At 49.8% G+C, this 27,046-nt stretch overlaps 1 protein-coding gene across 11 annotated transcripts in view; it reads right to left on the reverse strand.

Annotated features, from left to right (window-relative positions):
• Positions 1-27,046, reverse strand: part of EPS15L1 (epidermal growth factor receptor pathway substrate 15 like 1) — a 107,267-nt gene that overhangs the window by 73,156 nt on the left and 7,065 nt on the right. For 9 of the 11 annotated variants that reach the window (XM_088839139.1, XM_055431450.2, XM_055431451.2 and 6 more), the window contains exons 2-6: positions 8,227-8,268; positions 7,940-8,029; positions 7,435-7,482; positions 5,548-5,643; positions 4,798-4,860 (exon numbers count right to left, since the gene is read on the reverse strand). In XM_088839139.1, the coding sequence (XP_088695265.1) occupies positions 4,798-4,860; positions 5,548-5,643; positions 7,435-7,482; positions 7,940-8,029; positions 8,227-8,268 (339 nt within the window). Of the gene's footprint in view, positions 1-4,797; positions 4,861-5,547; positions 5,644-6,079; positions 7,405-7,434; positions 7,483-7,939; positions 8,030-8,226; positions 8,269-27,046 lie in introns of those variants that run through there. The other 2 variants (XM_055431454.2, XM_055431453.2) reach the window with 2 other exon arrangements.

Genomic DNA, 27,046 nt, shown 5'->3' on the forward strand with positions numbered 1-27,046 from the left:
TATATAAGGCAAACACTAACAGACATAAAAAGGGAAATCAACAGTAACATCATAATAGTGGGTGACTTTAACGCCCCACTTACAGCAATGGACAGATTATCCACAGAGAAAATTAATAAGAAACCACACGTCTTAAATGACACATTAGACCAGATGGACCTAACTGATATCTTCAGGACATTTATTCAAACACAGAAGAATATACTTTCTTCTCAAATGCCACATGGAACATTCTCCAAGACAGATCACATCTTGGGTCACAAATCAAGCCTTGGTGAATTTAAGAAAATTTAAGTTCTATCAAGCATCTTTTCTGACTACAACATTATGAGACTAGATATCAATTAGGGATATCTAGCAGGGTAAAGATGTAAAAAACACAAACACGTGGAGATTAAACAATATGCTTCTAAATAACCAACAGATTACTGAAGACTTCAAGGAGGAAATTTTAAAAATACCTTAAAAAAAAAGTGACAATGAAAACACGAAGACTCAAAACCTATGGGACGCAGCAAACGCAGCTCTACAGGGCAGCTTAAAGTGAAAGTGAAGTCGCTCAGTCGTGTCCGACTCTTTGCGACCCTGTGGACTGCAGCCTACCAGGCTTCTCCGTCCATGGGATTCTCCAGGCAAGAATACCGGAGTGGGTTACCATTTCCTTCTCCAGGGGATCTTCCAGGGCAGCTTCAGTTCAGTTCAGTTCAGTTCAGTCGCTCAGTCGTGTCCGACTCTCCGTGACCCCATGAATCACAGCACGCCAGGCCTCCCTGTCCATCACCAACTCCTGGAGTTCACTCAAACTCATGTCCACAGAGTCGGTGATACCATCCAGCCATCTCATTCTCCGTCGTCCCCTTCTCCTCCCGCCCCCAACCTTTCCCAGCATCAGAGTCTTTTCCAGTGAGTCAACTCGTCACATGAGGTGGCCAAAGTATTGCAGTTTCAGCTTTAGCATCAGTCCTCCCAATGAACACCCAGGACTGATCTCCTTTAGAATGGACTGGTTGGATCTCCTTGCAGTACAAGGGGCTCTCAAGAGTCTTCTCCAGCACCACAGTTCAAAGCTTAGAGCAAGTACAATTCCACCCTGAGAGACAGCAGACAGACAACGGTGCCCCACACCCACAGCAGCTGGGGAGAGCAAGACCCAGAGCCAGAAGGAGACATAGCACAAAGAGCAAAGCAGAAACGACAAAAAAGAAAGGGAGGAGACAACAGCAAAGACCAACAAAACCAACAGCTGGTTCTCAGAGAAGATAAACAAAATGGACAACTCTTTATCCAGAATCACCAAGAAAAAAAGGGGAAGACTGAAATCAATAAAATGAGAGATGAAAGGTAGCCTGAGATTTGGAAATGGTTTACCTGATAAGGGGTTAATATCTAAAAATATACAGAGAACTCATTCAACTCAGTATCAAAAACCAAACAACCTGATTAAATAATGGGCAGAGGATCTGAACAGACATGTTTCCAAAGAAGTATTACAGATGGCCGACAGACACATGAAAGATGCTCAATGTCATCATCAGGGAAATGCAAATCAAAACCACAGTGAGATATCACCTCACACCTGTCAGAATGGCTACTGACAAAAAGACAACAAACAACAAATGCTAGTGTGAGTGTAGAAAAAACCTTGCATACTGGTGGCAGGATCATAAAATGGTCCAGCCACGATCGGAAACAGTATGGAAGTTCCTCAACAAATTAGAAACAGAACAATCATACAATCCAGCAATTCCACTTCTGGGTATTTTTCCAAAGAAAATAAAAACCCTAATTGGAAAAGACATGATCCCTATGTCCACTACAGCATTATTTACAATAGCCAAAATATGGACGCAACCCAAGTGTCCATCGATAGAAGACTGAAAACAAAATGTGGTAGGGGCTTCCCTGGGGGCTCAGTGGTAAAGAATCTACTTTTCTACTTGTCAATGCAGGAGACACAGGTTCGATCCCTGATCCAGGAAGATCCCACATGCTGCAGAGCAACCAAGCCCACGTGCCACAACTACTGTGCCTGTACTCTTGAGCCCAGGAACTGCAATTACTGACTCCACATGCGGCCGTGATTGAGGCCCGTGTGCCCCAGAGCTCGCAGTCCACACAAGAAAAGCCACCACAGTGAGCAGCTGGCACACCACAACGAGAGTGTGAGCCTCCACTCACTGCAACAGGAGAAAAGCCCATGCAGCAATGAAGACCCAGCACAGTCAGAAACCAAGAAAAGTATTGTTTTAAAAGACGTGGTGTATACACACACACATACATATACACAATGGAATTATTACTCATTAAAAAAAAAGAAACCTTGCCATTCATGACAACATGGATGGATCTAGAGGGTTTCATGCTAGATGAAAGAAGACAGAAAAAAAGAAATACCACAGGATCTCACTTACATGTGGAATCTAAGAAACAAAACAGAATGAAAACGCTATTAGATACAAAGAAGAAACAAGCTGGTTCCCAGAGGGGAGGAGGTGGAAGGCTGGGTAAATAGCTGAAAGGAATTAAAGGGTACACACTTCAGGGTACAAAACAAATAAGCCAGGGGATGTGACACACAGCATAAGGAATACGGTAACAATGCAGTAACTTTACACGCAGACAGATGCTCACTAGGCTTACCACGGTGATCATCTCATCCACATATGCAAATGTCAAATCGCTAGGAAAGCTAACTCAACACTGAAACCGAGACTAACATAATGTTGTACATCAACTATATTTCAATTTTAAAAATGTTAAGATAGTGAATCGGGGCTTCCCAGGTAACTCAGTGGTAAAGGATCCACCTGCCGATGCAGGAGGCATAGGAACTCGGGTTCAAGCCCTGGGTCGGGAAGATCCCCTGGAGGAGGAAATGGTGACCCACTCCAGTATTCTTGACAGGATAATCCCGTGGACAGAGAAACCTGGCAGGCTACAGTCCATGGGGTCGCAAAGAGTCAGACACGACTGAGCAGGCATGCATGCAAGATAGTGAATGTGAGATGTATATTTTACCACAATTCAGAGGAAAGAAACTGAAATCAGAACACAAGCAGACACTGCACTCGAGTCACCATCAGCGCCGAGAAGCCCACCTCCCTGCATCTGCCTGGAGTGTGGAATTCTCCGCGGATCTGTCAGACTTGCCGACTCTGGCTTCAGGAAGCCCGGGGGCTTTCACGACAGAAAAGATCGCTAACACTGGTCACTGAGCTCTGAAGGGACTCGAAGCTCTCTGCCCCATCACAGCACCATTCCCTCCCCGACTCCCCTCCTCAAGGCCTCACAGGCTCCTCAGCCACCAGTTCTTCTCTTGAGGACTCAACACAGCCCCTGCTGGAAAGAGGCTGAAATGGTTTGAGGAATAATAAGAGCCCTTTAGAGCCGTCTTTCACAATGAAGCAGCTGCTTTCCAAAGTAGATGCCATGCAACTGGACTACACAGAAAGAAATCCTTCGGAACCATGATCTCGGGTGGCAAAGTGCCTGATTTATCACAAAGGCAACACCTTGCCCCTGGGTCAGCAGAGGCCTCCCCGCCCTGTCCCTGCACAGACCTCTCCCCAGGGGTCCCTCCTTGAACCCTTCTAACCCTATAAAAAAGGACAAAACCACCTGGGGCTGGAAAGTGTCTATTTTTTTAAATTTACTTTTAATTGCAGGATAATTACTTTACACTGTGGTATTGGTTTCTGCCCTACAACAACATGAATCAGCCCTAAGTATACATATATCCCCTCCCTCTTAAGCCTCCCCCTGCCCCACCCCATCCCAACCCTCTAGGTCATCACAGAGCACTGAGCTGAGCTTCCTGTGTTATACACCAGTTTGCCACTAGCTGTCTGTTTTACACATGAGAGTGTATATAGTCAATGCTGCTCTCTCAGTTAACCCCACCCTCTCTTTTCTTCGCTGTGTCCACAAGTCCGTTCTCCATGTCTGATTCTCTATCCCTGCCCTGCAAATAGGTTCATCAGTACCATTTTTCTAGATTCCATACATATGCATTGATACATGACACCTGTTTTTCTCTTTCTGGCTTACTTCACTCTGTATAACAGGTGCTGGTTCATCCACCTCACTTCAACTGAAGAGACGCGTCTATTTGATAGCAGGACTGCTATTAATGCTGGTATGTAAGCCAAATAAAACTGAGGCAATGTAGCAACAGTGAGTTGGGAGGAAGTCTCATTGGGAGACCATCTGAGTCATACACAAACTGCCTTCAGGAGTAATTCTGCACTCATTAAAAAACACATCACTCATTTCTTTTCTTTCTAGAAGCAGTAACACAGCTCTGTGGCCTTATCATCCTGTCTTTAAAAGAACACTTTAAGTGGGGAGAGAAGTTTTTCAAAAAGCAATGACAGCAACAGAGAAGAAACACCTGTAAAGCATAAACTGGCTGGAAATAAGGGAGAAAGAAAGCTATGGAGACATCCTCGGAGTCTTCATGCTCGAGAATTCTCACAATTTCTCCTTCTATCCTGATTAACCTACCCGGGCAGCAAAATCACAGAACATGACCTAGCAACACAAGGTATCCACTGTGAAATTTTCAGAATGCAACATCTGCCTGCCTTAGTAGGCAACAACACCCAATTACAGGAAAAGGTGATGGTTTTTGCAAAAGACTCTAATTTGGAAAAGTCTTTCACCCAAATTCTGTGGCACAGTCACTCTGAAACAAAGTGGATGATACAATCATCCTATGAAATGTGCTGAACGTCATATATGACTAAAGCAAATACATGTGAAAGACAGCTGAGGGGGGCGCCTGGCCCGGGCACTTACCCTCACAGCCCAGTGGGCCTCTGCAGAAGGCGGCGTGACCATCAGAGGGCTGCTGCTGTCGTGCTGAGGAGAAAGAGAAACATTCCACTGTAGTTGGCATTGAATTCTACTACAGGAGCACGTGTTCATTGTAAGGATATCCATTTCAAAGTACTTTCAAAAGGGAGAAAGGTCTCAGAAAGTTAAACAGAGAATTACCACATCACTCAGCAATTCTCCTCCTAGGTACAGACCCAAAAGAACTGAAAACAGGTGTGCAAACAATTCCTTGTACGTGAATTATCATGTCCACCAACAGACGAACGGATCAGCAAAATGAGGCAGACCACAGAATGCAATCTTATTCAGTCATGAAAAGGCATGAAGTACATGCTACAAGGTGGATGAACCGTGAAAACATCACGCCAAGTGAAAGAAACAAGATGCATGATTCTAAAAAATGCAGAGATGGAAAGCAGATTAGTGGCTGCCAAGGGCTGGGGGCAGGGTGGGGGGTGGGCAGAATCAAGAATGATTACTTCATGGGTACACGGTTTTCTTTGGGGGACTATGACAACGTTCTAGAACAGACAGAGGTGATGGTTGCACAATGCTGTGAATGCACTGAACAGCACCCAACGGTTCATTTTTAAAATCAATTTTAGACTATGTGAATCTCCCCACAATTGAAAATAAAATTAAAGAGAGAGAAAACATGGAAAGAGAGAGGCACAGATAAGTAAGAGAAGCATGCGGGTTTCCAGCACTTACAAATTTAGGCGGTGGCATGCTCAAATTCAGATTGCTCAAGGTAACTTCGTGGCCACTCTGTGCACAGGCCACTAGTCTCAGCGCGACATAGAAACCCTGCAAATCCAAGAGAGGGGGCGGCATAAACCCCATCCAGCTGGCAGCGGTAGTGGAGGAGCTGCCTGCAGTCCGGGGGTTTGGGGGACGAGGGGTTTCATTTTGCTTCAGCAGAGGAGCCCACACATGCTCAAGTCTCTTATAGACTCAAGCAGAACCAGTCTCACCCTGGGAGCGCTGTTTAAATGAATGTGCTAAAACAGACTTAGCCCACTGCTTTCTGAATGCTATAAAATTTCAAATAGGTATATTTTCAGAAACAACAAGCTCTCAATATTTAGGAAATGCCAGAGTGTACAGTTTTAAGTCTAAAGGGTGGTTCAAATATGCACTGACTTTTTAGAAATGGTTTGGAATAGACACAGCTGTTTGGGACTTGACACTCATGATTCAGTGGATGCCCCTGGCCTCGCTCAACAGAGTACCCCCCACTCACCTCCCGCTCCCCAGTGGCCAGATGTGGACTTCATCTCCCACACAGGGACAAAGGACCTGAAGTAGGGGCCCTGCCTCCTCCTCATCCTCCTCTGAAGTGAAGACTGGTCATGCCACAGGCTTAAGGGACTTGTGCAGGATCACCTAGTTTTTCTAAATTGATCAACAGGCCTAAGAACAAGGATTCTTTTTAAAGCTATAAACACAATCATGGTTTTAAAATCTTCTTCACAGAAACGTGAGCACTAGAGCAACCTGTCTCAGGCTGATGTCTACAGAATACCCATGTAGCGTGCAGAGAAACGGGGACATGAGTAAAGCCAGAAGAACTGCATTCAGCAAAGATAACAGGGTTCTTGGGGCTTCCCTGGTGGTCCAGTGGTCAAGACTGCACACTCCCAATGCAGGGGGCAGGGGTCTGATCACTGGTCAGGGAACTAAGATCCCACATGCCACGTGCTGTAGCCAAAAATTGTTAAAAAGAGAAATAAAACAGGGTTCTCTTCCGTAAAGGTCCTCTGAACCCTGAACACACAAACGTGCACTCTGAATCTCACGCAAGGGAGGAGGAGCGCGTGGTGCTGACTCCACAGGCTGGCTCATGGACAGTGAGGCACCAGGAGCCACACCCCTTGGAACAGAGTCTGGGGAAAGACTGAACCAAATTAAAATATGACCAGCTAAAAATCATAAGGACAAGCTTCCCAGGTGGCGCAGTGGTGAAGAATCCAACTACCAATGCACAAAAAGTCGAAAGTACTGTAACATTCCACTTACGGAATATTCTCAGAATGATGGGATTCCATCACAGAAGGCACCAGTGGTTGCCAGGGATCAGGGCGTGACGCCCAGTGGGCGGCATAAGGGGGACTCATCAGGGGCAGTGAGAATGTTCCAGTCCTGACAGTGGTTACTTGAATCTATGCAAGTGATACCATTACACGGAATTCTATACACCAGAGACAAAAACCACACCAAAGTGCCTATAAACGTGGTCAGCTCCGCGTCAGGCCTCTGGCCCAGTGTCACGCGGACCTGAACACCGTGCTTCGGGAAGCGCAGGGAAGGGACACAGAGGAACAATCTCAACTATTTTCTGCAACTTCCCTGAGAGTCTCAAGTTACAGAACATTTGGAAAACATCTGAATCACTTGTAACCACACAAAACATTAAAAAGATTACGCTAACAAGGCCTTTATTTTGAAATGAAACCTTGCCACTTTAACAGTCTGATGGCCCCACTTATGTCTGGCGACACTTGTCAGTGGCAACAGCAAGGGAGGAAGTGCAGAGGTGACCTGGCCTGGGGGCTCTGGCCCAGCTCCTCCGCTTACTCTGTGTGTACGTGTATGTACCTGTTTGTCCAAGTACCCTTTACCTTCTGGGTCGGCCAAGTCCCATATCTGTGGAAACACAAAAGTGCTCATGAGTGTGGCCGCTGATCATTTCCTCAGCAAACAGCCATCGTCGCCACTCACCTATACATGTGAGCCTGATGTATAGGTCCCAGCAGCCAGACAGATGGCCTGGACCCCTCCCTCTCCCCAGCGAGGCACACAGCAGACACCAGCACAGTTCAGAGAATTCCCAAGGGTACCAGGCTCCAAGGCCAACGTAAGTCCATAGCTAAGACCCCAAGAGCGCTCAGGCCCCTTGTCTGCTACCCAAGCAAAGGGGGGCAGCAACCATTAAAGCATTTGCATCTACCCGTCATAGCCCCGAGAAGTTCGCAGTGGCCAGCCTGCTTCCCAAGAGGAGTAGAGACCCCATGAAGAGGGGTCTGCACAGGCCGGTGTTCACCTGCCAGGGGAAACCCCGAGGGTGGTCGCAGAAGAGAAATTGCTATCATTCATCACCTACCTTCCCAAGGATAATGTCTGAGAGCCCAGACTTCTTTAGAAAAAGTGCGGCTTCACTCGCCCCAACTCGCCCTGTGTATGCTGGGTCTACCTGGAATTGGGGAGCAACACTTGAGATGAGGCTTTGGCAGCTGAGCAGCAGGTAAAGCAACGCCCGTGACACTGGCTGCTAGCTGACAGCGGGGAACAGACAGGGAGGGAAGGCCTTTCTGGGTTGCAATCCACAGCTGGGGGCTTCCAAGCCACTCCCACTCTAAGCTCAATCCAGAGACACTAGGGAAAACTTACCTGCTTGTAGTAGGACTCATATAATGGATTTCCAGCAGGAATCTGTAAACAAAAAAACAGACATTGGTCAAACGTGGACACAAAGCCTCTCTTTAAAGAAAATGTCATCTCCTCAACCTGTCGCCACCAAAATACATAAATATCAAAATCAAAATGTAGGCACTTTAAATGTCCTCTCTACACAGACTCCCTGGAGGAGGAAATGGCAACCCACTGCAGTATGCTTGCCTGGGAAATCTCATGGACAGAGGAACCTGGCAGGCTCCAGTCCATGGGGTCGCAAGGAGTCAGACACGACTGAGCGACTTAACAACAAAAAACACAAACTGCAGTTTATTCTCAGACAGACATCTCACACTTCCTCAGTTTAGAAAAAGGAAATGCTAATGCTCTCAAGTAAGTCCTGATTCCAACACAAGCCACGGGGCTGTTCAGGAAGGAGTGGCAGCCCAGGGTTGGTTTCCATTCATGGACTGATGGGATTCTGGTGCATCCGGGAGCTCACAGGGAACAGACACCATTATCCTTTGAGAGTGTTCTCTGGCTCCAGAACCGGAACAGGAGTCTCCGCAAGCCACCATGAAGCACCAGTCACACCAGCTTCAGACTGGTTTCCCTGCTCCAAGTCTTATCCCCACCCATCTGGTCTTCCTCCAGCCACCCACCCGAAGGCACTGAGCAGCACCAGGAAGACTCGGCCAGTGACAGCTCCTACTATGACAGGCAGGAAGTTCAAAGTCCTCAGCTTGGCACGGAAGACACTCCACGTTCCAGCCATCAGATTTCCTAAGATGCTGCTGTTCAGAGAAGATAAGCACCTGATCTACAGTCAAGAGCCTAATTGAGACACGCCTGGATTCAGCCTGGTGGCGGCCAAACCCTCACACATCCAGCAGTGTCTGTGGTCTCTTTCCAACCTTAGCGAGTCGCCCCCCAGTGGCGAGGAGAAGATCTGCGGGAATGTGCCAGCAGGGGCAGGAATTTGGTAACCCACTCCAGTATTCTTGCCTGGAGAATCCCATGGATGGAGAAGCCTGGTAGGCTACAGTCCACGGGGTCGCAAAGAGTCGGACACGACTGAGCGACTGAACGGAACGGAAGGTGCTGACTGTAAAGGTTCTTACACATCTTTTATTGCATGAAAGGAAAAAAGCAGGACACGGCAAAAGTGCTGTTGACTTAGGGAGCTGAGAAAAGCGAAGAAGACAACATCATGCTTAATCATATGGGAGAACAGGTGTGTAAACAGCTAAAGAGAAGAACACCAGGAAAAATGAGTGCCAGATGAAAGGTGGGATGACAGTGTTCGTTTTAAAAGTCTTCAAACACTGTTGTGCAAGTTTTCACAATGAATAAAATGGGGGAGATGGGTTCCTTTCAGCTACAATCACGGACTCAAACCAGCCCAACGCTTGCATACTGCTGTGTGGTAAAAAGTCACTTCAGGTTAAAAATAACGTCCAGATTACGGTCAGCTTCTCCAGGGGACGGCAGCACCTGCAAACACAGGAAGAAGTGAAAGTTCAAGAACAGCAGCAACAGAGACCTGAGAGGGAGGCCGGGAGAGTCAGAACGGAAGAGAGAGCGGAGTCCGGAGGCAGAACGAGAGGCAGAGCAACACGGAAGAGCAAGAGACGGGCCTTCCCTGGTGGTCCAGTGGCTAAGACTCCACTTTCCCAAGGCAGAAGCCCACGGTTCAATCCTGGTCAGGGCACCATTCCCCGCACGTCGTAACCAAGACTTCCCTCAAGCTGCACCTAAGAACCGCTGCAGCCAAAATGAATAAGTAAATATTTTTAAAATACACTGCTATGTGATAATGATATCTTTAAAAAAAAAAAAAAAGGCAAGAAAGGAGGGTAAAGACCGATGCTTGAGAAAGAAAAGACAATGACACCAATGAGAAGAAACGAAGAGCTAAGTGGGGACTTCCCTGACAGTCCGGTGGTTAGGACTTGGTGCTTTCATTGCTATGGGCCCAGATTCAAGCTCTGGTCAGGGAATTAAGATTCGGCAAGCAGTGTGGCATGGCCAAAAAAAAAAAAGGCTAAGTGTACAGCAGCTACGGCAACTCCCTGGCCGGCAGCTTCCTCCTGCCCTGGGCCCTTGTGGATACCATTCTGGGGGAGGCTGTCCCCCTTAGCTTCTTATGACTTAGAGTACTGTCCACCATCACACCCTGTTTGATCGCCAGAATTTAAAATTCCACATGAAATCACAGAATTCCACAGCAAAAAAACAAACAACGCACTATGACTTGAAGTCTTCATATGCCTATGAAGAAAGAGGCAGAGGATCTGAACATTTTTCCAAAGAAAACATTACAGATGACCAACAGGTATGTGGAAAGACACTCAACATCACTAATTATTAGGGAAAGGTAAATCAAAAACTACAGCAACCCACCTCATACTGGTTAGAAAGGCTAGCATCAGAAAGATGACAAAACAACAAGCAATGGTGAGGATGTGGAGAAAAGGGAACCCACGAACATTGGGGTGTAAACGGCTACAGCTGCTATGAAAGACAGTATGGAGAGTCCTCACAAAATTAAAAGCAGAACTACCACAGACCCAACAATTGCACTTCTGGGTGCTCATCCAAAGGAAATAAAAACACTAACTAAAGGAAAACAAACAAACAAACGCCTCCAAGCTCATTGCGGCATTATTTACAATAGCCAAGACCTGGAAGCAACCTAAATATTTACTCATTGATGGATGAATGGATAAAGAAAACGTGGTGCATACACACACAAACACACACACACACAGCAATATTACTCAGTCGTTAAAGAAGGAGATCTTGACAATTGTGACCACGTGGATGAACCCTGAGGGCATTACGCTAAGTGAAATAAGTTAAACAGGGAAAGACGATCTCACTTGTATGTGGAATCTAAAAACCAAAAAGCCAAACCCACAGATACAGAGAACAGACAGGTGATAGCCAGAGGTGGGAATAGTGGGTGGGCAAAATGGGTAAAGGTGGTCAAAAGGTACAAACTTCTGGCTATAAAATAAGTTAGTTAATGATATTGTATTGTATACTGAAAGTTACTAAAAGGACCTCTTAAAAGTTCTCATCACAAGAAAAGAAATTTTATAACTGTGTGGTGATGGATGTTAAGTATTGTGATCATTTCACAACATGAATAAGAAACAAATAAATAACAAATCGTCACATTGTACACGTGAGACGAACACAATGCTATATAGGTCAACTACAATCCCAATTTAAAATAATTAACTAATTAAAGGTCTACATGCTCTCAAAACACGTCATCCTGGAGGAATAAGCCCACGAGAGGAAGTAGAGTCGGGCCGGCTGTCTGTCGCCCCTCAGTCAAGGCAGTGGTGCTGGGTCCCAATAGTACATCGCAGGCTCGTGGCTCATGGGAACAGAATGCAAGTCCACAGGGCCCCCCGCACCTGGACAAAGGTCCCCTTGCTGCCAGCAATCGGAGAGGCATGGCTGTGAAATGAATTTCCAGTGGTATTTTTTTCTAAGATCTCATGGTAGGCAGGAGAGAGGTTTCTAAGCTACTGTGATTCCAATGAAAAACAGTTACGGTATTTGGAGCACCGAGGGTTAATAACTGTCTCAAACTTCCCAAATGCTTCTGAATCAGATCCACAATCAGGAGAAACAAGACCCCAAATAGTCCAGAAAAGGCCCTGAAGGCCCAGGCCCCAAAGCCTGGACTGTCGGTGTTAAGGACTCCTCTCACAGGCAATCTGCAGTCAGAGGTCGATCCCAAATGACCTACAACTAATGGAAAACCACAGAACATGCCTCACTCATTCCTCTCTAAATACAGGGATCAGTCAGGGTAACCTGGGACAATGGGCAGTTAAGAGGTTCTGATTTAATTACACACATGTCAGCCACTACATAAGCAGAAGGGGGTGGGGAAGGGGAAACATCGGTAGATCTAATTGGCACTTCCTCTTACCACACACTTCCCCACAGGGACAGTGGAGTCACGCCTGCCAGCTGCCCAATACATGATTGCAACAAAACTGAAGACAAATGCTGCTAAGGCCTCGAGCCCCTAGACAACAGGCAGAGACCTTGGACACAAGCAGCTCGCCGGTGCAGGCAGCCATGCTGCTGGGACAGAGCCCTCTGAGTGCTGAAAGTGGGCACCAGAGTTGCCCACCTCTGCCCAACCCCGAAGTGAGGCCAGGGCAAAGGCAGAAAGGGAACAGGCCAGGGGACAAGGCCTTCAGTGTTCAGAGGCTGCAGACAGCTCAGAGATGGCTTCAAGAACGGAAGTCAGACAGAGCCTGCGCAGGAGGGTCTCCTCCACCAGCCCAGGGTGCTAAGAGGCCATCTTTAACTCTGAATTACTCACTGACATTCAGTATAACTTTCACTTTGGGGACTTTCCTGTTGGGCCCACGGTGAAGACTCTGCGCTCCCAATGCAGGGGTCCAGGGTTCAAACCCTGGCCAGGGAACTAGATCCCACATGCCACAACTAAGACCTGGCACACCCAAATAAATAAAAAACCTCTGAATCTGATCTTTCAGCTGGTCTCCTAAAATACTAAGAGAAGTTCCCAGGGCCTCTTCACTCTATCCTCCAGCCCAGAAGTGAAAGTCGCTCAGTCGTGTCTGACTCTTTGCAACCACGGGCTGTACAGTCTATGGGATTCTCCAGGCCACAATACTGGAGTGGGTAGCGGTTCCCTTCTCCAGGGCATCTCCCCAACCCAGGGACTGAAGCCAGGTCTCCCGCACTGCAGGCGGATTCTGTACCAGCTGTGCCACAGGGGAAGCCCAAGAGGCAACGTCCAAATGGGGAGCCAGGGAGGGGAGCACAGCAGGGAGCAAGTTCACATCCTTCTGCTAGGAGGCCTTCAGAACGCCACAGCTCATGCAAGTGTGTGCAAGCTGAACACTTGGGGAAAGGCAGCTTGAGAAGATGAACACAGCAGTACTACTTTGAAGGGGATGCCCTGAAGATTGGGCTTCCTAATCCTTAAAAAGCAGAGACATTACTTTGCCAACCAAGGTCCGTCTAGTCAAGGCTATGGTTTTTCCCGTGGTCATGTATGGATGTGAGAGTTGGACTGTGAAGAAAGCTGATCACCGAAGAACCAATGCTTTTGAACTGTGGTGTTGGAGAAGACTCTTGAGAGTCCCTTGTACTGCAAGGAGATCCAACCAGTCCATTCTAAAGGAGATCAATCCTGGATGTTCATTGGAGGGACTGATGCTAAAGCTGAAACTGCAATACTTTGGCAACCTCATGCGATGAGTTGACTCACTGGAAAAGACTCTGATGCTGGGAAAGGTTGGGGGCGGGAGGAGAAGGGGACGACGGAGAATGAGATGGCTGGATGGCATCACCGACTCTGTGGACATGAGTTTGAGTGAACTCCGGGAGTTGGTGATGGACAGGGAGGCCTGGCGTGCTGTGATTCATGGGGTCGCGGAGAGTTGGACACGACTGAGCAACTGAACTGAACTGAACTGAACTGAATCCTCTCAGGACTGAGTCCATCAGCTCTGATTCCTGTTTTCATACAGGGCAGGAGCTCTTCTGCAAAACAGAACCATGATCGCTCACCTTGTTTGTTTCAAAACGTTTGTAACGTAAACCTGTTTTCATTTTTAAACTTTTAGAAAAAAGTATCTATAATTCCTTGTTCTGGTAAATAGTGGATCACATTTACTGAATGCTCACTGTTTTCTATCCTGTATCTCATTTAATTGTTTCCAACAATGCTACAGGGCAGATACTACTGTTTGCCCCAATATATGGGTGAAGGGACCGAAGATACCTTGCCCGGGGTCACACAGCCCAGGAGGGACGGAGCCAGAGGAGACCCAGGCCGTGGGACACAAACCTACTCTGCACTCTGCACAAACAGCCGGGACGTGACAGAGCTGGACACAGGGCCGCTGCACAGCCTCCTGTGCAAGCTTGCCTGAGAAGACGCAAACACGTGACTGTGTCGTGGTAGACAGCAGCCAATGGACGTGGCCAAAGTGCAACACTTGACTGACGCACAAGAACCAAAGTGAAAACCAGGGCAGCCTGCCAGCTCCTCGAGAAAACTGAGACTCCGCAATGGCCGTGTTTTTCAAAACTATTGCCAAGTTTTGCAGGAAGTTAGGCACATACCACCAGAAGACATCCCTGTGCAAGTTCCTACTTAGAAAACCAGATGCTGAGACCAAAACACGGCTAGAGAAGTGCTCACTTGATAATCCCTGCATTTCGCCTTCCTCTTAAGTTCCCCCGGTGGTGTGCACAACCATTACCCTGGCCGTGTGTACAGCCCTCCAGGCAGGCCAGACAACACTCTGCAGGTAAGGAAACCAGGGTATAACTCAGTAGCTCTCACAGAGCATCAGCAAACACTGGGGCATCCTGAACCTCCCTGAAACTGACAGCTCCCTCCAACTGCTGGATCCGAAGCTTCTAAGCCAGAGCTAAGGCAAACACTGTGGGAAGAACTGAGACAGGAGAAAGAGCCTTCATAAATCCTAAGGAAACAGATATCCCAATTTTTAAAAACCAGCAAAGGATAAGAAAAAGGCGATTCTGAAAGAAGAGATGCAGCGAAGTTAGGGGAGATGTTCAGGTACTGCAAAACGGCAGGAAATGCCAGTGTTTGCTATCAGGCTGGCAGAGGTGCAAACACGACCCGGGCCCTGCCAGTGGGAAAATGAAGTGCGTGGAGGGGTTTTTGGAGACCAATGCAACATGTGGGACAAGTGCATGCCCCTGACACACAGGTCTAACGTGATTCCGCCAAATCTTCGTTGATACAGATATGATTACTCTAAAATTTATATAGAAAGGCAAAGGAACTAAGATAGCTAGAACAATGCTGCAAAGGAATAGAGTTGGGAGGACTCTGTCCACCCGATTCCAAGGCTTGCTATAAAGTTCCAGTAAGCCAGACAGTGTGGCACTGATGGCGGTAACGACACACAGAACCGTGGAACACAACAGCGAGCCCAGGAACAGACCCACGCGGATATGCCCAGCCGACTTCTGATAAAGGCACAGAAGCCAGCCAGGAGAAGAGAAGCCCGTGTCCACAAACGGTGCTGGAGCATCTGGCCATCCTCCAGAGGAAGAAAATGGGCCTGGAGACATTAAGTCTCACACTTTATACAAAATTAATTCCAAAGGGATCAGAAACTTAAATGTAAAGCCAGAAAACGTTCAGAAAAAAACAAAGGAGAAAATACTCAGGATTGGGGGCTGGGGAGAGAGTTCAGACTTGCCACCAAAAGCCTGATTCAAAAGGAAATCGATAAACTGGACCTCAACAAAATTTAAAATGTTTGATCTATGAAAGACTCTGATAAGTGGATGCAAAGACAAGCCACAGACTAGAAGGAAACACTGCCAACCTTTGAACACTGACTGTGGAGGTTAGGGCACCCACCCTCTGCACAGTCGAAAATCAAATGTAACTTATAGTTGGCTCTCTATATACGGCTCCTCTGTTCCACATCTATGGAGTCAACCAAACTCGGATCAAGTAGTATTTGACTGTAGTACACATTTACTTTTTAAAAAAAGTTTCAAAAATAAAGAAAAAGAGACCACTCCTTCAGGGTTGGCCTGCTCAAGAAAGTAAAAAGAAAAGAAAAAATTCACATATAAGTAGACCTGCACAGTTCAAACCTGTGTTGTTCAAGGGTAACTGTATTTGCAAATCACATATCGAACAAGGACTGGTACCTGGAATACATAAAGTAAAAGCGAAAGTGCTAGTCGCTCAGTCGTGTACGATTCTTTGCGACCCCGTGGACTGTAGCCTGCCAGGTTCCTCTGTCCACGGAATTCTGCAGGGAAGAATGCTGGGGTGGGGAGCCACACCCTTCTCCAGGGGATCTTCCCGACCCAGGGACCACACATGATGCCCCACACTGCAGGTGGATTCTTTACCATCTGGGCCACTACAGAAGCCAGGAAGGAACACATAAAGAACTTCCAAAACTCAACAACACAAAAAGGAAACAATTCAATGAGAACATGAGCAAAAGACATGAAGGGACATTCCACTAAACAGGATGCACAGACGGCAAACAAGGTCATGAAAAGATGGTCGGCATACCTTTAGCTGCAGAGTGCAAACTAAAACCACCGTGGCAGCCATATTCAATACACTGTAAGAACCCTTAACGGAAAAGAATCTGAGAAGTCATATTTATACCTGAATCACTTCTCTGTGCATCTGAAACTAACCCAATATTGCAAACCAACCATACTTCAATTAAAAAAAAAATTCTCTTCAAAAACCACAGTGTGAGGCCACCACATAGCTATCAGAATGACTAAAACAGCAAACAGTGACACTGGTGAGCATGCAGAGAAACTAGGTCACTTATACATTGCTGGTGGGAATGTAAAAAGGTGCAATTACTCTGGAAAACAGCCTGGCATGCACTTTCTTAAAAAAAAAACAAAACACGAATTAAACATGCAACTGTCACAGACCAGCAACTATCCTGGGCATTCAGAGAAATGAAGATTTAAATTCACAGAATATCCTGTACTCAAATGCTGAGCGCAGCTTTATTACTAATAGTCTCGCAAAACTCAAAACACGCCAGACCTCCTTCAATGGGTTTTTGCTCTAATGGACGATGGTCCCACAGCACCATGGAATACTACCTGAAAATGAAAAGGACTCAGCTACGGACAGACACAACAACCCAGGAGAATCTCCAGAGCACTACTGCAGTGGCTGTTGTTTAGTTGCTAAGTCGTGTTCAACTCTTTGCTACCCCATGGACTGCAGCCCACCAGGCTCCTCTGTCCATTCCCAGGCAAGAATACTGCAGTGGGTTGCCATCTCCTTCTCTAGGGGATCTTCCTGACCCAGGAAACAAACCCACATCTCCAGCATTGGCAGGTGGATTCTCTACCACTGAGCCACCAGGGAAGCCCCCAGAGCGCTATACTGAGTGAAAAAGGACAGTCTCCAAAGGTTCCATACTGCATGAGTCCACTGCACATAATCGAAATGCTGAAATTACAGAAATGAACAGATCAGTGGTTGCCAAGGGTTAAGGAAGGAACAGGGAAGAGGGTGTGGCTGTAAAAGGGCAACCAGAGACCCCCCACTGTGGGGATGGAGTTGTTCTGCATCAACTGTAGAGCGCATGACTTTCTGGTTAGGACAGCGTCCTGCGCGTGCATGCTTCAGTCGGTCGGACTCTGTGCGACCCCATCCCCCATCGACTGTAGCCCGCCAGGCTCCTCTGTCCGCGGGGATGCTCCAGGCAAGAGCACTGGAGCGGACTGCCACCAAACTTAAAACATTTTATAAAGAGACTCAGGAGATTTCACAACCAAATGCAAGGTGATATTTTTAGATAATTAGGAGAAGGCAATGGTAAGCCACTCCAGTACTACTGCCTAGAAAATCCCATGGATGGAGGAGCCTGGTAGGCTGCAGTCCATGGGGTCGCTAAGGGTCGGACATGACTGAGCAACTTCACTTTTCACTTTCACACATTGGAGAAGGAAATGGCAACCCACTCCCGTGTTCTTGCCTGGAGAATCCCAGGGACGGGGGAGCCTGATGGGCTTCCATCTATGGGGTCACACAGAGTCGGACACGACTGAAGTGACTTAGCAGTAGCAGCAGATAATTTTTAGATAATTATGGACTGGGTATCAGACAATACTAAGCAATTCTTATTAATTGTTTTATGTTGTGGTAGGGCATGGCAGTGATGTAAAAGAAAACAGTCTCAACTACTAGAGGTGTATATTGAAATACGATTTTTTAAAAAATATTTATTTTGCTGCTCTGAGGCCTTCAAAGCCACATGCAAACTTCTTAGTTGCAGTATGTGTGATTTAGTTCCCTGACCTGAGACCAAACCCAGGCACCCTTAATTGGAAGTGCAGAGTCTTAGCCACTGGACTATCAGGGAAGTCTCGAAATATGATTTCTAAGGTGAAAACAGACTTGGGTAAAGATATTTGCAAAATGTTGGCCTCTGTTGTGAACTTGTGCTGAGTACACTGGAACTCATTAAATTCTTCCCTCTGCTTTTAGTGTGTTTAAAACTTTCATATAACTGAAGACCAACTTTTGATATGTTTCTGCTCCAGCAAGGATTTTGATGGTACAAGCTGCTTCAGGTTCAAGTGTGATAAATGAAGAGCAGCTTTACCACTGGCAGGATCGTGCTTTTGTCAAATAATAAAAACCAGAATTTCTTTAACACACAACCCCAGGGATTCAGTGATGATCAGATATGCAGGAAGACAGAAGGGCAAGAAGGTTGGATCCGTGCGCCCTTCTTGTGGGCGGGGACTGCAGCTGACAGCAAAGTACCGAAAGCAGTCAGTAACTGATTCAGCCGATAAATGAATCACTGTGTCTCCCTGGGACAGAATACCATACAACAGTAAAAACAACCCAGGCAGAACATTCATGAAGTCTGCTTAAGTGAGAAGGGCCCAGAGCAGAACGCCCAGTGATGACCTGGCTGGTGCGCACACAGCAACCACGTGCACGGATCTAAACCTGGCGGGACGGACACGCGTGTCCACGGATTCTTCCCTGTGAACTGGGGGCCTCGCCCTGGCTTTCTGAGTTCTCCAGGTAACACACACTGCTTTTGTAGACAGGCAGAAAAGGGAAAAGGAGATGTGGAAGATGAGGGATCTGAAGGAAGACACATGATTCTCCCTGGAGACCCAAATGACGCCACGATGAAGGACCATGAAAGTGCGTGCCCGCCCTGTGGCACAGAAGGCAGGGCCTCCCTGTGACCCAGGCAGACCTCAGGGCCTGCGCTGGCGACCCAACACAGGGGAGTTAGGTTTATAGTCCCCGCCTACAAGGAGACGCCCCAGGTGGCACAGAGGTAGACTCCGCCTCAATGCAGGATAGGCAGGAAATTCAGGTTCGACTCCTGGGTGAGGAGGATCCCCTGGAGAAGGAAATGACAACCCACCCCAGTACTCTTGCCTGGACAATTCCATGAACAGAAGAGCCTGGCAGGCTGCGGTCCATGGGGTCGCAAAAAGTCGGACAAGAAGGAGCAACTTGAACACACACACACAAGGAGAGCCATGGAGCAAGAGCGTTCACAAAGCTCAGGCACACCAGCAAGCATCACGGTGAACAAGGCGGGCAGGCGGAGTTCAGGGCGAGAAGCCACGATGAGGAACACAGGATCAAGGGGTGACAGCTTCCACGCTCCCGGGAGACCAGGCTCTCCGCCCCATCTACCGGAAACGCAAGGGGGAAAAGAATGAAGTCACTAGAGGCCGCCTTCTGGCTCCAACACACTGATCCACGTGGGATGCAGGACCGACGTGGAGCCCTGATGTTCCCCAAGAAAGCCTCTGCCCACACCTCTGAGAAAGGCCCTCCCATCACCAGGGGAAGCAGAACCACACAGAGGTCAGGAGCACCACCACACACATGGCGACCCAAGTCCTACCCCCCACTGGGATGCTATGCCACCCTGGGGAGGCTGAGCAGCCATTCTGCGCCTCGATTTCTTCACTTGGAAAAGGGGACAAGGACTCCGGCCGCTGGCCGCTGAGATGTGGTGAGCACCCAGCACACACTGGCGTGCCAAGTCCGATCCTCTCACACACCACTCTCCTTCCAGCGGCTCCCCTATGCTCAGAAACGCCTGCCCCATCATGACTGCACCTCAAACTACCAAGCTCCTCCTGTCCTTCACAGGCAACTTCTTGGAACAGTGGCACTCCCCTGGATTTGCCAGTTTTCTGCTCTTGAACTTATGAATTCATTCATTCACTTATTAAATGCATACATGTTTGGCTTCCCTGGTGGCTCAGTGGTAAAGAATCTACCTGCCAATGCAAGGCACACAGATTTGTATCTTGAGCTCTGAGGCTCAAGAAAGGGGAGAGGCAGGCAAAATGAGCCCAGGACTCCAGCACAGGAGCCTCGGAGGTGACAACAGGCGGCACGTCCTCGGCCTGCCGAGTCAGAAGGGGAGGTCAGGGACAGGCAAGGCAAGGCCGGCCCTGCAATGAGTCCCCCAGCAGGGACTCGGGGTCACTCAGCGCCATTTCAGTGATACAGACAGCGAGATGACAGGTCTGCCCACCCCTTGCTGAGAGGTCAGAACATCATCCCATCCTCCGGAAGGGGAGGTGAGCAGATGTGCTCGTGAGGAGGCAAACCGAGTGGAGTGGGTGACAGCAGGGAGTGGAGGAAGCTGGGAAGACACTGCCCCGTCCTCCAGAATGATGGCCAAGAATGCAGCCACCGTGGTGCAGAAACACACAGAAGCGGGGCTGCTCACCCCAAACATGTCTCTCTGCGAGGTCCCTATGGGGCATCGAGGTGGCAGTCCCTTCTCCACTCCACAGTACCTATGGACTGCCTGCTTGGTTCTGGGCACTGGCCTCAGTGGGGGTGCAACAGTGAATAAGGGGATCCCCCTCAGCCTCCTGGAGCTCCTGCTCTGGAGGAAGCACTAGACATGACAATGAAAACAGCGGGGCACAAGTGCTGTGAGGAAAAGGCGGGATGGGGAGCAACTCAGGGACCCACAGACAGCTGAAGGGAGAGGGGACGGCGGCCACCTTGGCCAAGTCTGCCCGAGTGGACACCAGACGCTGGGCACCCACGCTGAAGCTCTGGGCGAAGACTGCGCCACTGGCAAGAAAACACCTTGGGGGCGGGGTCCTGGGGAGACTGCCAGGCACAGAGGGAGGGGGAATGGGGCTGAGTGCGCCTCGGTCGAGCAAGTGGGAGTGACAGGAAAGGGACCTTGCCCCGGCCGCCTGGAGGGAGCAGGGAGCTGCTTCCAGCCCCAAACTCCTGCTTAAGATCAGCGCAGCCCTGGCCTCCCTGTATCAGTGTGTGTGTGAGTCGCTCAGTCACGTCCAACTCTTTGCAACTTTGCAACCCCATGCATGGACTGTGGCCTGCCAGGCTCCTCTGTCCATGGAATTCTTCAGGTAAGAATACTACAGCCGGTTGCCATGCCCTTCTCCAGGGGAACTTCCGCACCCAGGAATCGAACCCAGGTCTCCTGCACTGCAGGCAGATTCCTAAGCCTCTGAGGCATGAGGGAAGCTCGTAGCCCTCCTAGACAGCAGTCCTCCTAGACACGGCTCCTCCAGGCGTCTCAGAGGACAGCCCCTCCCCCATCGTTTCCATTCTCTCTTCCTTTCCTCCATTTGAGGGACCAGGCCCTGCTGAGACTCACAGGGGTGACACCCTAGCAGTCAGAGCCCCTCCACACAGCAGGGCACTGACTGCCCTCCTTGAGGTGCCCACTTCTCACAGCAGTCCCAGCTCCCCCAAGCGTGCCCTGTTGTTCTCAGTCATGTCTGACTCTGTGTGACTCCACATACTGCGGCCTGCCCAGCCCTCTGTCCACAGGATTCTCCAGGCAAGAGTACTGGAGTGGGTCACCATTTCCTGCTCCAGGGGATCTTCCCGACCCAGGGATCAAACCCGAGTCTCCTACGTCTCCTGCACTGCTGGCAAATTCTTTACCACTGAGCCACCAGGGAAGGCCCAAGCGTGCCCCGAGCCTTCCTCAGATCCCTTTCTACGTCAGCCACCCCGGGGGCCCAACATCCCTGCCATCTTCTGACTGCTGGCACAACAAGACACCAGAACCCGGGCCAGCAGTTCTCCCTGCCGCCTCCCTGCTCCCCTCTGCAGGTGGCACCGTCAGGCCTCCCAGAGCCCACTGCTCTGTAGAGCCCAGGGGCTCTCGGAGTTCCCAGCACCGAGCCAGGCTCCCCAATTTCACAGTGAGTGAAAAGACAGTTCCTGCTGGAGGAGCCTGGTAGGCTGCAGTCCGTGGGGTCGCTAAGGGTCGGACACGACTGAGCGACTTCACTTTCACTTTTCACTTTCACACATTGGAGAAGGAAATGGCAACCCACTCCAGTGTTCTTGCCTGGAGAATCCCAGGGACGGGGGAGCCTGGTGGGCTTCCGTCTATGGGGTCGCACAGAGTCGGACATGACTGAAGTGACTTAGCAGCAGCAGCAGCCACCACAGAGCAGAGCATCAGGCCTGGTCAGAGACCAAACCAAGAGTGGAGAGCAAAGGCCCAGGCAGGGACAGCGCAGGAATGAAGCCTCGTCCTGAAGAAGGGAAGGGTCAGGCAGACAGAGCAGCGAGGGCGGCCTTCCAACCAGCTCTGGGCTCCGCACACACCTCGGCCTCTCAGCTGGCACCCGCGCTCGCCCGCTCCCGGCTCCATCCCCCTTGGCACAGGGTCACAACTCCGCTCAGAAAGACCCTCGGTGGTTGCTGAAGGAGTATGGAGTTCCACTCGGTCATGCCCGCTACATGCTCCACAGCCACCTTCTGGCCCTGATGGCCCAACTTCCCCCCAAACTCACCCGTACACACACACATACACACACACACACTCACTGGCTCACACACACACAAAGTGGCCAAACCCTGCCTGCCGTCCCTCCGGTCTGGCGGATGCTCCCCTCTACATGCTGTGCGCTCTCATGCTGAGCGCAGATTAGCCCTAGTGGGGCATGTGGCTGTGTGTGTCCGCCTGCCGAAAGCCAATCACCTTCCAGCCCCCGCACCAAATCTCTGGCTCTAAGAAGTAGTCCGAATTCCCCACTGAAATGAGTCCCTGTCTCCCACGCTTCCATAGCCCCAAATTTATAAAAGAGACACTTCTTCAAGCCTAGTTTATGTTAAGACTACTGTACTGCCTGGGCCCCCTTCCCTGCATTTCACTTCTCGGGGGGTGGAGTTTCACATTCACATGTTGTGAGCTCCACCCACAGCTCTGGGTCAGAAAAAGGTTGTTCCTGGGATGGGTGAGACTGGGATGGCGCCCTGGAAGGAGGGCTGAGATGGGTGGAAGGTGGTCAGCCCTCGGGCAGACAAGGCTCCCACCTGGAGGTGGCAGTGAAGACGAGCTTGAAGCCTCTCGGGGCCTCAGTTTCCCCGTCTGTAAGATGTCTGCTCCTATATCATGTGAAAAAACGTAGATAACGCACACTCTGCAAAGGGAAGCACTTATAAGATCTATTATTATGGTGGCTTTTATTATTGTCACTGAGACAGAAGACCAGGTTTTATCTACAAAGAACTGTTGGGAGAGAAGTCAGACAAAGCTGTTAGGACGTGTGCTGCGACATCAAACCATGTCGCAGCTGGCCATGCCAAACGATCTTTTCAGCAAACAGTATAATATTTCACCAAGTGCTGGCCACACGATGGTACAGAGCGTCCTCGTTTTCTCTCTCAACTCGTTGGCTGAGCTGCTCTCAACACCAGGACAGAACAGTCTTTCAGTTCTCTTAGTTTCTGTGGTTTGTTTTTATTTAACATATAATTTCACATACAGTAGGCTAAAGAAAGAAAGAAAGATAGTTGCTCAGTCATGTCTGACTCTGTGACCCCATGGACTGTAGCCCTCCAGGCTCCTCTGTCCATGGAATTCTCCAGGCAAGAATACTGCAGTGGGTTGCTATGCCCTTTTCCCAGGTGATCTTCCCAATCCAGGGAATGAACCCAGGTCTCCTGCATTGCAGGCAGATTCTTTACCGTTTGAACCATCAGGGAAGCCCACAGTAGGCTAAGTACATACCAATAAAAACACACTTACAGGACTGTGAATGAAAGAATATTTTCTAGTGGCAAGAAGGCAACAGAAAAAAAAAACAAGAAGTAGAAAGCCGACACTAGAATCTTGGTGTGGAAGAAGCTGCTGATTCCACGGCCTGATGTGCGAGCACCAGAGGGACCCACAGGCCTGCCCGGCTCACTCAGCACCGTGGGTATTGGCTCATCCCCTGCGGAGCCCCGCTTCTGCACAGGGAGTGTTCAAAATGGGGAGTATTCCCTGGTGGTCCAATAGCTAAGATTCCACACTCCCAATGCAGGGAGCCTGGGTTTGATCCCTAGTCTGGGAACTAGATTTCATGTGCTGCAACTAAAGATCCCGCAACTAAGACTCAGCTGCTGCTGCTGCTGCTAAGTCACTTCAGTCATGTCTGACTCTGTGTGACCCCATAGACGGAAGCTCACCAGGCTCCCCCATCCCTGGGATTCTCCAGGCAAGAACACTGGAGTGGGTTGCCATTTCCTTCTCCAATGTGTGAAAGTGAAAAGTGAAAGTGAAGTCGCTCAGTGTGTCCGACCCTTAGCGACCCCACCTGCAGCCTACCAGGCTCCGCCATCCATGGGATTTTCTAGGCAAGAGTACTGGAGTGGCTTGCCATTGCCTTCTCCGTAAGACTCAGCACAGCCAAATAAATATTTTTCCATGTTCAAAATGGACATAGGAGTGTGCTGAGGGCACAGAGGCCATTCTAACCCTTATCAAAGAAAACATCCAAAGGGAGAAACACTTGCAATTACACACACCGGAGTCAATCAGGTTCTGGGATCTCCAACATGGCTGTCTCTCAGGTGTAGGGTGATTTAGAGGCTGGCCCCAGCCCCAAAACTCCAGAGTCCTAATGGTTAAACTGTCTCCAAAAGAGAGCCCCATTGTCAAGTTGTATTCTTGTTCAATCTCTCCTCTTTAAAAACTGCCTGAAAGAACACAGTTCTGTTTCCACTGGAAATGTAAAACTGAAAAGCCCACCCTCAGACTTCCCTGGTGGTCCAGTGGCTAAGACTGCGCACCCAAAGCAGAGGGCCACGGTTCGATCCCTGGTCAGGGAACTAGATCCCACCTGCCGCAACTGGGAGGTCACACGCCACAACTAAAGACGCTGCGTGCCGTAACTAAGACCCATCTCAGCCAAATAAATAAATATTAAAAGTAATAAATCAATAAGCATAAGGATGATGGCAATGACACCTCCCTGACAAGGAATCAGTGCTGAATGGACACAAAGCGGGTGTCCAACCATACTCCCTTACTTCCACTCAAGACCTGTGCCCCAAATCTCTCCCCAGTACCGCTCTGGGGGATGCCGGGTGACCAGAGTCCAGGAACCGGGGCTCTGACTGGACGGAAGGGGTGGGAGAGAGAAGAGGCAGGTCCCCTCTTCCTCCTCTCATTCCTGCCAGGGGAGGCCACTCACCCTGCCTCTGAGGGCTGCCACCTGACCCCCACAAGGCCCTGGACCATCCGGGAGCCCGGCCCCAGTCCAGCTGTCTGAAGGGCGGGCGCGTGGCTTTGTTCTTCTTGGGCCCGAGCCAGCACATGTTAGTGCTTGGTAAGCATCACAGGGCACCGCCAGGGGACGGCTGCACCTCTGTGTGGGGCCTTCCCCGGTCCGGAAGACTACTGGAAAGGTGATGGCGGTCTGGTCTCAGCGGAGACAGCCGCCACCCGGCGCCACCCCCCTGGCTCCCAGGAAGGCCCGTCTGGTCCTGCTGCCTGCCCACACACCTGCTTCCCACCCCACCTCGGAGGACCCCGGCCCAGGAGCCAATCCACACACTCCTTTGATCACCAGCCCTTCTGCTCTTCTGGGACCCTCCGGCCAGGCTGCTCTGTGTCACTGCAGGTCCCACTGCAGCAAGTGTCTCCGAGCTAGTACCAACTCTGGCCATTTCCTGGAGAAGCAGTCAGACGATCTACGCTTGTCGCTTCACTCCTCAAGAACTGCCAGAGAGCCTAACTGTCTCTCGTAAAGTGGACTTGCCCAACCAGTCACCCTTTAGCTCAACAGATTACCAGCACCTGAAGCTGATGTTCGGTCACTAAGTCATATCCGATTCATGCAACCCCACGGACTGCAGCCCGCCAGGTGCCCCTGTCCACGGGATTTCCCAAGCAAGAATACCAGCGTGGGTTGCCATTTCCTTCTCCAGGCCACCTTCCTGACCCAGGGATCAAACCCATGTCTCCTGTATTGCAGGCAAATTCTTTACCACTGAACCATCTGGGAAGCACACCCAAGGATAAATAAAAAGCGGCACAGTCCCTGCCTTTGGAGACACAGTCCACGCAGTGGGGGAGAAACACCATCAACTGAAGACTCCCACCAGCACAAAATTACAAACTGGTATGTAGAAAAGCACAAGGTCTCCCCCAAGGCAGTAACAGAAAAGCTGGGCCAGTCTGTCAGGGGAGCGATGTGCCAGCTGAGACATGAAGAGCAGCCGGGATTAACCAGAGATGAAGAGGGAAAGGGACACTCCAGAGAGGCCATAAAGAGCATGTGCGAAGGCCCTGAGGCAAGAGAGAATGTGCAAGCTACCGAAAGCAGGGCCTGGGGGCTGCAGGGCAGAGCGACAAGTCTGGGAGCTGCAGGCTACAGGGTTGCCAAGTGCGGGGCAGGGCAGGGGCCCGATCCAGTCCACAGACAGCGGAGGCCAGGCACCACCGTCCCCTGCTTTCCATTGTGCACAAAAGGAGAACCGACTCTCTGTCAGTCAGGCCAGAACACAGCCAGTAAATCGTTTCCACAATCAGACACTGCAGGAATCCCGCCCAGCAGGCAGAGCGGGTGGCAATCCGAGGAGACAGATGTTTGCGGTCATCAGTAACCTCTACTTCCCCCCATCAGCAAGTGGCAGTAAGAACTGGGACACCATGGCGGGCCTGCACGCAGGAGCAGCCGTGGGGCCTTTGAGCCAGCACATCTCCCTTCCTCCCCCGCGTCTGCGTCAGCCCCTCTCTGGGCAAGCGGACACCCATCAGGCCCTTTTGTCTCAAGCTGATTTGTAGGCCAGGCACAGACTCCTGTGTCCCGTTTTACCAAGCCACCTTCTTCCCTCCAACCCTAAGTCACCCTAGTTAAAAGCAGGACATGTACCCCAAAGTCCCAGCCACAACGGCCCTTTGAGCTGCAGCTCCAGTTTCTCGGCTTCACCTCATCCTGTCCTGCCTCTGTCAGAAAGGCCATGCCTATCTCCCTTCCCAGGATCCCCCCC

This window comes from Moschus berezovskii, chromosome 8, assembly GCF_049115385.1.
Source record: "Moschus berezovskii isolate FMDL1 chromosome 8, NW_MosBer_1.0, whole genome shotgun sequence".
NCBI classification, from domain to species: Eukaryota; Metazoa; Chordata; class Mammalia; order Artiodactyla; family Moschidae; genus Moschus; species Moschus berezovskii.